This window comes from Octodon degus, unplaced genomic scaffold, assembly GCF_000260255.1.
Source record: "Octodon degus isolate 3935 unplaced genomic scaffold, OctDeg1.0 scaffold00071, whole genome shotgun sequence".
NCBI lineage: Eukaryota > Metazoa > Chordata > Mammalia > Rodentia > Octodontidae > Octodon > Octodon degus.
This window is the reverse complement of record NW_004524647.1, coordinates 2,227,420-2,238,784: the sequence shown is the minus strand read 5'-3', so window position 1 is coordinate 2,238,784 and position 11,365 is coordinate 2,227,420. Positions and strand designations below refer to the sequence as shown.

Here is an 11,365-nt window from a genome sequence, read left to right as displayed (position 1 = left end):
TGTGGGGAGTGTTGTTCACTAAACCCGACCATGGAGGCCTCTCTTGTTCCTGTCTTACTGGAGACATGGATAATTTGAGAAGAGCTAGGAGCCTCCATGAGTTCTTTACAGGTCTTCTGATTACCAAGTAGGTTTTGGACTGTGTTGCTAAGAAACTGAAAATTTGAATCAGAAAAACACGCAAATTGATCATCCCTAAGATTTGAGTGCAAAGAGTTACTCAGGGCATCCTAGTTGGGAGTGAGTTTAGGGGCTACACTATGTAATAAGGGTACAAACTGAGTAATTATGGGCAAATTTCCTCATCAGTATGAATATCAGTACGTTTATAAAAGAGGATACCCATCTCAGCTCTGTTAGGGTTTATATTTGATAGATTCATAGGAACATTTAACATCACGGAGCATGGATCATATGATTTAAGTTGTTTGAAACTCATTCCTTAGGAGTTCACATCAAGGCAGAGGACATGGGAAACAGTCATGATAGTATGTTATCATTTTGAGGCCTTAAGTCTTACTTTCTTGTCCTTTTTGATTCTCTGTACTGATCACTTCATCTTCCTGTCAGCCTGTGGCCTCATGTGTCAGCAAGTCAGGTTGCTCTTGGACTGAAGTTTTGTGACCAATTTAGATATTTGTCTCTTCTCATTCTACATTTGAACATCATGTGGGCAGGCCAGAGACACTGGGTGTGGTCCCTGCACTGTGGCAGACAAGAGGAATTTTCCTTAGGAACTGTTGATTGGCAGGTTCAGCAGTTGTGAGTGGAACTGACCCTGCTTCTGTAAGTGTGGACAATGGCCTTCTTCTGCCTTGGGTGGAAATAGAGAGAGGGGCTCCACTACCCTGAAGCCCCAGCTCTTCATTGCTGGCTATGAGTCCACCCCCACTTTCTGGACAGGCCACAGGACTTCCTGAGGGCTCTTTGCCCATTTCTCAGCTCTTGCCACAGTCCAGCCATCCCTGGAGGATCCTTACTAGGGTTCAGATTTCTCCTCTACCTTTTCCTCATGCAAATAGTGGAGTCTATATCACTGGTGGAGTGAAGGTAATCTAGAAATATTACCTTGCACTTGCTGGAGAATAAGTCCTGAGATTGCCTGATTTGTATGGGGAGAGTGCCCATCCATAGTTCATTGTGCCTGTGCTCCTCAGGCTTCTGCTTGTTCTGTAGCAGGGCCGAAGAATGTTCTCAGAAGTGAGCCTCTGTGACTCTCAGCACTAAAACCCTCACCTTCTTCCTCTGAGGGTCAACTGCCCTACAGAGATTTTGGTCATAAAACTTGATGCTGTCTTTAGCTTCCTTTTCTCCCCCCCCCCAAGTCCTTTTGATTTCTTGAGTTTGCTAACCCAGCCAGTGCACACATATCCCTGTCATTTGAGCATTCGGAGAAGATGATGGCCACCATTGGCAAAGTCTTGTACTATTTTCAGGTAGGAGGGTCATGGGAAGCATTTGTATCTTGAACATGTAATTGGGGACCTACTTTGGCCTTACTTCCTCTCTGTTCACTCAGGGATAATGAAGGTAAGAAATCACCTCAAAGTAGTTGTAGCTTGTTGTCTGGTCTTGGTAGCCACAGGTTTTCTTGAAAGTCTGCAGTATGAAATCAGCCATGCTAGGGAGATAACATTCTAGCTTCTGGAGGAGGACTATGTGTGGGAAAATAGCTAGAAATCAATGCCCAGTGATGAAACCAGGGCTCAGGACACAGCGTAGCAACAGGATAGGTTGGCCAGCTTTAGCCTTGCAGAGAAAGAATGACAAAGAAAAAGGGTGTTGTCTGGGACACCTAGGATCCTCTGAGGCACAGTGTCAGCTTCTTTGGGCCAGTAAGCATTTGAGCATTGTGGGAAGCTCTGGATTCTATCCCATTGCAATGCCCTGGATGTTTATGTGTTGCACATTATGGCAAGAGTTACCATTTTGCTTCACTTCTGTTTCATATGAAAGAACACTAAGGAGTTTAACACTAGTTCACTATAAATATATGGGAACTGAGGAAAGGCTGAAGTTCAGGTGTCAAACAGCAAAGCTGGCAGAAACCAGGTTGTATAGTCTCAGGTTCCAAACTCAGTTTGACAGAGAAAACTGGTCACACTTAACCTTCTTGGTGAAAGATTCAAACTTCTTCTTCCTTTTATTAGGATGGTGTGAACATGATCTTGATATGCAGACCAAGGCATTCCTGAAAGGCTTCTGCAATGCATTCTTGTGATAAGTGTGAGAACAAGGGACAACCCCTTTCCTGGCCAGAGGCGCTGAGGATGTCCGCTGCTTCAAGCATGTTTCTGAATTTTGAAGCCTGCGTTTGCCCAGGTCAGCAGTACTGGGGATAGGGATGAGGCAGGTCTGAGCCTGGCTGTCTGGTGCCTGCAGGGGGGCAAGGACCCAGAGCACAGGTTTTCTGTATGAAGGTTGTGCTTGCAAGCATGAGGACAAGGGTACCAAGAGGAGCATCGCTGGGACCCGCAGTGAAGGTATCCACCCCAACACCATAACAGGGGCCTGGCTAACCTGAAGCCTCCCTTCAAGGATGGTGACTCTGCCATATTTGTGAGCCTGGACTCTGCCATGGACTGCAAATTAGGCCTACTTGGGAGCGAGAATAGGTAATGGGTGAAAAGAAGGTTCATCTGCTCAGGAGCAGAGCATGGAGCTTCATGGGAATAGGCTGCAGTGGTTATGGGGGGCAGATGACATATTCTTTGCCTGCAAATCTGCAGAATCCCACTAGGCACTTGTATATTTTGATGGCATTACCAGCCCCTTTCAAAGGACCAGACTGTGGCCCCTGATCTGTTCAGAAGTGTAAGTCCTTAGAAGTGGAAATGCTCCCAATGTACCAGCACCCCAACTGAGAGGCCAAGACAGTGGGCACAGTGGCTCCATTTCCTGCCAAGTAAAAGGCTCTGCTCTCCAGGTGGTGCTCCTATAGGCCATCTTGATTATTTCTGAGCTGCAGCTCTTCACAACCTGGATGAACCTTGGTATCTGCTTTGTGAATCAATGGCAGGCCCAGGAGCTCTATTTGAACAGCTGATGGAGCTCTGGGCCATTTAAATGGGTATGTTGTGCCCTCCTGTCTATCTGCTGCCCCAGGGAGGCTGGGCAGAGTCTCCCAAAAATGGAACTATGTCCATGCAGGGAGAGGACACATAAGTGCTGCAGTTCTTGCAGAGATGAGCAGATCCCAGTTGCAAGTATCCCCCAGGGTCCCTGTCCTGTCATGAGGACAAGACGAGAAGACAGAGAAGACAGTGGGAAATGAAATCCTCTAGAACAATAAATGGAACTGCTTGATCCTTTGGGTGTCTCTCCTTCTTGGTGCAGGGCCAAACTATGAGGTATAGATCCTTTGCGGCTCTGCAATCAGTGGACTGCTAGAGAAGCCTGACCTACCAGTCCTCCCCAACCTCCATCACCCTGCATGTGTTATTCACTTCCAGGCAGTCTCTCCCAGACTCCCTGGGACTGACCAAGTCCCTAGGCCATAGAGGGCAGCAAGGCAAAAGCTGGCCCTGGGGAAAATAAAACCACATTGCCAATAGGAGGAGACAGAATTTATTTCGTCCATTGTACCCCTGATTTAAGGGTTTCCATCACTCAGGAGTTAACACAACTCCTGTGGCCTTGTAATCCACACTGGCTTTTGCCCCAGATCAGGAGAATCTTGAGAGGTTCAGCCAAGCTTCCACCTGTTCCTGTACTGTATCACCAGTGTTCACATTTTCAAACATTGTAAAATGCCTTAATTTATCTGTTCTTCCCATACTACCAGTGCTGAAGTGTCATCTGAACTTGCTTCTGTAGCGTCTCTCTCTGGCATCCAGAGAGGATGTCTGGGTACAGCCTGGAGCCAGTCCCTCAGTTCCCAGGGTACTCAAACACAGCAGCAGCTCCCATTCCAGTTGCCATGCACATGGATACCACGCCGTATGCCCTGTGGAAGTGAAACTGGTGGTTAGGCAGAGGCATGCCGGGCACAGGCCTCACCACAACCCCTTTGTACCATCTCAACCAAGGCCCTCTTGGAGACAGAGGAGGCAAACTAGCACACCAGATCTATGGGGGTTTGGGCCCCATCCACCTAGCTATATGCCCAGGCCAGCAGATTCTCTCTGCAGCCAGTGTTGCTTTTCAAGCAATCTTCCTCAGGGAAGACAAAAACCATACTCCTACAGTCCAACTCAGAGTGTCTGTGCATGAGTGTTCATCTCCCTAATCCTGACTTGCCCAGACACCTAGGTTTTGGCATCCTTAATGATATCCACAAATACCCCAGGACATGTGAGTTCACCTCTTTCCACGGCGCTTCAGCTCGTTGAGCAGTGTAATGACTTGTCGTGCTCCTGTGCAACCCAGGGGGTGGCCCAGAGCCACTGCGCCCCCTAGAGGGTTTAGTTTCTCAGGAGGGATGCCAAGCTTTTCCACACAGTAGACAGCCTAGAAGAAGCCAGAACAGCAGCTGCAGCCTCTGTCCAGCCTCCTGCACCACTTGCCCAGTTGCTCCCTCTGGGCTGGCAAGACCCAGGCAAGGGGAGAGACAAAAGCTCACCTGGCTTGCGAAGGCTTCATTGATCTCAAAGATGTCCACATCATTTACTGTCAGCCCTGCAGGCAAAATATGGATCTGAGCCAACAGTGGCCCCTGGGCAGGCTGTGTGTCTCCCTGGGCTCTGACCCATGCAACAATCCACAGGTGCCCAATTTGTCTGTCTCTTCAGAGGATTAAGAAGGACCCAGATGGGAGGTTAGGAAGAGCCAGGGAATGAGGTGCTAGCCTGCTGCATCTCTACTTAGTGACACCCATGGAGTCACCCCCAGTGTCTCCCCAAGTCCCATCTGCAAAGCAGGAGGGTGATTCAGGCCTAAAGAATGAAGGAGCCACCTTACCTGCTTTTTCCAGTGCTATAGGAATGGCATAGGCAGGTCCAATGCCCATGATGTCAGGTGGGACCCCAGCTACAGCATAAGACCTTAGGATCCCGAGGATGGGAAGGCCCAACTCTTCTGCCTTGGACCTCCGGGCCAGCAGGACAGCTGCTGCTCCATCACTCACCTGGCTAGAGTTTCCTAGGGGTGAATGTTGGGGGGTGAGGTGGCCTCAGGCTGGGGCATAGGAAAACCGCCCTCTGCTTTATTCCAGGCCTGTAGAGAAAAATACGCAGCCTGGCTACTGCCCAGTTCCAGGCTAGGCTCACCTGCCGTGGTGGAGCCGCCATCCTTGAAGGAAGGTTTCAGCTTGGACAGGCCTGCCATGGTGGTACTGGGGCGAATGCCCTCATCCTGTGACACTGTGATGATCTTCTTATTGCCCTTGTCATCTCGAATGGTGGTGGTGACAGGCACAATCTCGTCACGGAAACAGCCTCTGCTCTGGGCCCTTGCTGCCCTGCCAGCACCATGGACAGATGTATTGAGTCTCCCTTTGGAGTAACCTTTCTCCCTATTGCTATCTTTGCTCATTTGCACAGACATTAACCTCAGGCTTCAAACGGGGAAATCTGTTGTGCTGTGGGGGCTCTAGGATGTTCCTCATGACCCACACATGTACCCAGGAGGAGGAGGTATTTCTGTGGCTTTCTGTTCTGCCATTGTTCTCAGCCCCAAAGCTCCAAATCAGGAGCAATCCCATTCTCAAAGTAGAGAAGAGACTTGGGATGTAGTGTCTTCTCCCTCAGTGCCTCCACCCAAGAAAGATTAATGGTGTTTGGTTATCTCAGCTAAACTGAGGCTCAAGCTTCAAGAATGTATGCTGGGTTCTGATACCTTTCCTGTTTAATAATAACTGTATTTTAGAGGATCCTCAGTTTCCCCAAATTTAATGTGATCATTTTTGGATGCTTTTATGTATATAAACAGCTTTGAAACAGAAATTTTGTTAGGTGAGACTCATGATCAGATTCAAAATATAAGCACCCGTGGGCCTAAAAATAAGAAGGAATCCATAGCTGGCATCAAATGCTAACAGACTCACCTGGCCACAAGAAGCTAAGAATTCCTGCCTCAGAGGGGCCAATTGTGTGGAAGGTCACCCTATTCCTTTACTATTGGGTCTCTGGAAGGCTGCAGTGAGGGGAAGCTTAGTCCACTTCTGCCTGAAGGCCTGAGCACCTTAGTTTCTCTGATATGAGTACCAGCCCTAGTGAATCGAGGGCTTTCCTAGATCTAGACTTTCTCTAGAAGCTAGGATGGCAAATCTATCCTACTTCTGTCCTCCTCAGATTAAAAGCCTTCAACTTGTTTGGTGACTACTATATCTAGTCACCAGGCCACAACTAGTTAGAGAAGACTACTAAGCTACTAAGCAGGGAGGAAATTTAGGCTCACTGAGACGCTCAAAGAATGACATCAGTCAGAAGACCTGAAGAGCCTCTACCCACAATGGCCCCTTTCCACCTCTGGTTGGAAGCAGGAGACATGAGTCTTTTTTTTTTTTTTTTTTGTGGACCCGGGGATTGAACTCAGGCCCTTGCGCTGGCCAGGGAAGCGCTTATTCTACTGAACCATCTCCCCGGCCGAGGCATGAGTCTTGCAAAGCCCTTGTGGGAGCTGTATCCTAAGGACTGCTTCCCCACAGACCAGCTAGGTTGGCCTCACAACTTGGTTCTCCAACCTTTTGACATCCCACCCCAAGTAGCACTCACTTCTGCTGGGAGGCCAGAGCAAAGGCATCTTGCTTCTCCCGGGTAATACCAAATCGCTCAGCCACATTCTCTGAGGTTATCCTAGGATAAAAACAGCAGACCAGGTTGGCATGGGTCTCAGCCTATGAGCATGGTTTTGTTGTAGATCTATGCTTGTACTCCTGAAATTCAAGGGCCAGAGGGAAGGAGGCCAATTCAGTGACAGAGATAGCAGTGAAGACTCAGAAAACAGCATTTCCTAGAGGGTGGACATAGATGGGAAGTTGCCAATGCTGGCTGGATCCTTAGACACTCACAGTCCAAAGATATCCTTTCCAAGGAGGGCGGATTGCATGGAAACTGTCATGGAGAGCCCTTTGGTGGCCTGTTTCAGTATGGGGAGGAAGTACATGAGGGTTTGTTGAGTAACTTCCAATTGCTTCTAACAGCTTCTATATGACTTTTCAGGCTGCTCCTGGAGATCTGATTTGTGGTTCAAGGCTAGATATTGCCATCTACCAACTGAAATCTTCTCATTATTCATTGAGGCCAGGACACCCTGCCTAGAGTCTTGGTGGGTGAAGAGTTGGGCAGAGCTCAGGAACACTGGCTGCAGACCAAGATCTGGACAAATATAATGATACCTTAGTTGACAAACTTAATTTGTTCTTGATTATGGAAAAAATAGCCATGTTTGTGTTTGTGTGGGAAAGAGGGCTGTGGTTTTTGTTTTTTTTTGTCACCATAGGCAGAGTTTGCAAACAAAAACAAAATTTTTGCCAAGTATTGTTTGCAAATGGAAGCCTTTGTGAACTGAGGTACTACTGCATAATACAGCTCCCTTGCTGTATCTGAATGGCTCAGAGTCTCTCACCTACATATTCAGGAATTAAAAGTTCTCTACAGTCTTTCACATCCTAGGCAATGTGGGTCCAATGCCATAATCCTTCCTTTGAACTCTTCAGAAGGGGCAGGAAAGGTGGCCTATGTTTGGAAATGCAGAAGCTTATGGGCACCTGTTGGTCTCAGGAATGGGGAGGTCAAGGGAAATTTTGAGTGCCATGGCCCCAGTCCCTGCAGAGTCTACCACACCCAAACAAAGCAGGCCAAGGCTTTGCACTGCAAGTCACAGAGATGAGAACATTCTTAGACCCTGCTATGAGGCAAGTAGAAAGCTGCAGGGCATAGGCACACAGAGCTATGGATGGGCACTCACCCCATTGGGATCAGGCAGTCTCTGGCCTTGTCATTCTCCAGCATGCGTACAGTATAATTTCCTGGCCTTCCTCTCCCAGACAGGGACATGGACTCCACCCTGCAGATGAAAAGGAGGAGGGTCTCTGGACCTTAGTAGGAAATTGCAGCAACTGGGCAGTGGCAAGAGCTAGGAGATAGCCTAAGAACACTCAGAGAGTCCAGTGGGATGTCTTGGAGGCAGGAGAAGGCTCCTGTACAGCAAGGCAGGGTAGGAGTTGTAGGGTGGTTGAGCCCTGTCTTCATCCACCCAAGACAGGGTATGAGTTGCCCACATTCCAAGAGGCAAGGCCACACTTCCCTATACAACTGCTGAACCAGCCAACTTCTAGTTACCAAGGATAGTTTCTAGTGTCCAACAGAGTTCTGGGAATATAGCCAATGTTCCCCAGGGTTGTCTTCAGGATCCTCAAATGCAGTGTGGGAAGAGACTAATGTCTTTAAATTGAGCACAGAGCTGATACCTAAGACTGACTTGATCTACATAGACATGACTTTTGAGAGAGTGAGATGAAAATGAGGCGGTCAGTAGCTGTCATGGTCATTATGCATATCCACAACACACTAGAACGGTGTGTGATATCCTATCCTCAAACTGTTAGAAGTGCTGGTCATTTATTTGCCATTCCAGTATTTATCTTATGTTTCACTCTTAGTACTTCTTTGCTATTATGGAAACTTTTTCTTAGTTCAATTGTTTTGAAACATTTAATTTTTAGTCACTTAGAATTTAATTTTCTGAATATTGCCTAGTCTTAACTTTTGTTCTAAGATTTATACTATATCTTTGACTTACAATTTATTTAAAAGACATCGTATGATATTTTCTCCTAGTATTAGAAACTTTAAAAAGTAAAAAAAAAAAAAAAAGAAAGAAAGAAAATGAAGTGGCCAGTGCAGAGGTTGAAAAATGGCCTCAAAAATAATAGAGGAACTTGGCTGAGTGCTTTCCTGACCCAGCACCAGTATGAACTCTTTCAGGCACTGGAGTACTAAAAACATGACAAATTCGTGATAGAACTTCCATGATATTAGATGGGATTATGACTCCATTTAGTCCTCTTATGAACCATGATAGAGTTGAGCTTGGAATCCTACTTTATGATGAGGACACTGATATCCTTGGTGTGGAGGAAACTGCACATGGCCAATAGTGGCTGTTTAAGGAGCTTGGCCCCAGAACTCACTATGACTCAGGTTCCCTGTGTGACTTTGCATGCTGAAACCCTTCAAGATCAGCAGACTGTGATGTGCATGTCTTCCTGGCTCAGATCCTTAGTGATGGCGTCACCTGCTCACTAGCCTGCTTGGAATCCAAAGCTCCCTATGAAACTCACGAAGGCTTCCAGACCTTCTTTTCAAGTTACAAGCTGAGGTGCCGAACAAGATTGTCACAGGAGCAGGAAAGCTACCAAAGGGCAGTCTGGTCAGTGGCCCTAGACTCATGAGACTGCATGTTTGTAGACTTTGGCTGTCTTCCTACTGAGACATAGGTCAGGACAACCCAGCTGACTAGGGGCCAGCAGGTCTTCCTGTCAAGAACACTGGACGGAGGATACTTAAGGCAGCAGGAGCTTCTTGTAAGAACCCGGCTGCTTGTCTTCCATGGGTGCCACTCCTCCCTCAGTCTGCCTGCGCAGCACCACACACTTCTAGCCAGGGCTCTAGGGCTCTCCCCTTTCCCGGAGGGGCTGGAGAATGCTTCCTCTCTGGGTCATGCCCTGCAGGAAAAGATGGAGTTTCTGTCTAGGTGGAGGTGACAGTGACCGCATAACCACAGATCTCCCTCTGCATGTCAGAACCTGGCAGATGGCAGGATGTTTCCAGCTGGGTATGATGCTGAGAACAAGAGGACAGACAGCCTAGTAAATAGTAATGAGTTGTCACTGCCTGTAAGGAGCCCAAATGGGCTGTTGACTTTTAGCGACTTCATTACTCAAAAGGTCACATGAGAAAAGTTGTATGCTATGTGTTCCCACATGTCCCACACTGAGAGGTTTCCATGAAAAAGAGGTATTCTTTTCATGGAAGAGAACAATTCTCCACCCTCATAAGTGCTGGGACAGGAGCCATTCTTGAGCAGCCAGATGTGGGGCAACTTTTAGGCTGCATTTGAAGGAATCCACTCTCAGCCAGATGCCTAGAGAGCTAAAGGAGTTTCCTTCAGTCATGGTCCTTGTGAACTTAGGGGAGGAATATTACTTTGAGCATCACAGTTTGTTAGCAAGCTCCAGAAAACAGAAAATCTTACCCACAGGCCATGCCAATGTCATAAGACCCATTTCTTATGCCACCTGCAACAGAAGCATTTCATAATCATCCTTTGTGTGTCTTGGTGAGCAGCAGAGCCCCTTACCCTCTTGCTTTCTATTGTCATAGCTCAGCTTCAGAAGACCCAGAAGTATCTTCAAAAGCCTTGAAGCTCTTGCACTCCTTGTGTGCTCAAGAGCCCTTACAACAGGCTTACTGCTGGCTCGGGGGCCATTGGTGTTACCCATGCCCATAGGGGAAGTAGCAGGGGCAGGATTGGGCCAAGTACACAACTCAGTCACAACTTACCAGCTATATTGGCCACTGCCTGCAGCCCAGATGAGCACTGCCTATTGACAGTGGACAAAGGCACAGTCTCTGGAATGCCACTGCAAGAGAATTTGGAGATTCAAGTTAGCCCTCTGCCCTGCCAAAATTTTATAGAAAGCAGGTCTGCAGTCCAGTGACACATGACTGTCCCCATACTGGAAGGTGCACACCATGGGGAGGACCTGCCAGCTCTGCCTGTGTGAGATCTAAGAGACCAGGGAAGGGGCTTCCAGGCAGACCCCATCTCTGCAGGCACTCACTCCAGAGGCTCCACAAACACATGCCTTCCCATCTTGTGATTTCCCTGAAGCCAAGGCAAGGGAGGCCTATATGGGGCATCAGGATCCTTCCTTCTCTCCTCTCTCCCTTTGAAGATTCAATTATGAAAAACACAAATAGGTTTTCTCCAGAGTTAGAGAAGTAGGCTTGTTGCTGGGATAGAGCTCTAGCACAGAAGGCATTATGTCAAGTATTAGGCCTGCAGAATTCTCACTCAAGTCTTACAATCACCCCATGGCTGTGTCTTCATGTTTCCTCTGGGATAAAAATCTCTGTTGGGCACCACCATTCGAATACCTCTTGCTCTAGGGCTTTCCAGGCTCTCACACTGGGCCCATGCCTGGAACCTAGAGGGGTCCCCTTCTCAGGCCAGGTAATCTGCCTCTGCTGACAGTACAAAGGCCTGGGGACATTTTCAGACCCTCTTCATCCCACTTGGAATGAATGTACTCTGGTGGTTCCAGTGTGCAGCCAGGTTTGTAAACCTCTGAGCTAAGGACAGAGCCAGAATATTCAGGGACTTCTGCAGGTAGATGGCTTCCTAGACCCTTTGAACTCCTCCTGGCTACCTTCATTTTATAAATTAAAAAATCTGTCTGTCTCTGTCTCTGTCTGTCTCT

The 11,365-nt window shown here is 47.8% G+C and overlaps 1 protein-coding gene across 1 annotated transcript in view; it reads right to left on the bottom strand.

Moving 5' to 3' along the window:
* Positions 1 to 3,551: 3,551 nt before the first annotated feature.
* Positions 3,552 to 11,365, bottom strand: part of Acaa1 (acetyl-CoA acyltransferase 1) — a 10,798-nt gene continuing 2,984 nt past the window's right edge. Inside the window, exons 4-12 of the mRNA XM_004635234.2 lie at positions 10,446 to 10,525; positions 10,138 to 10,180; positions 7,849 to 7,947; positions 6,654 to 6,734; positions 5,208 to 5,398; positions 4,900 to 5,079; positions 4,562 to 4,617; positions 4,304 to 4,449; positions 3,552 to 3,946 (exon numbers count right to left, since the gene is read on the bottom strand). Of these exons, the coding sequence (XP_004635291.1) occupies positions 3,871 to 3,946; positions 4,304 to 4,449; positions 4,562 to 4,617; positions 4,900 to 5,079; positions 5,208 to 5,398; positions 6,654 to 6,734; positions 7,849 to 7,947; positions 10,138 to 10,180; positions 10,446 to 10,525 (952 nt within the window). The 3' untranslated portion in view covers positions 3,552 to 3,870. The remainder of the gene's footprint in view (positions 3,947 to 4,303; positions 4,450 to 4,561; positions 4,618 to 4,899; positions 5,080 to 5,207; positions 5,399 to 6,653; positions 6,735 to 7,848; positions 7,948 to 10,137; positions 10,181 to 10,445; positions 10,526 to 11,365) is intronic.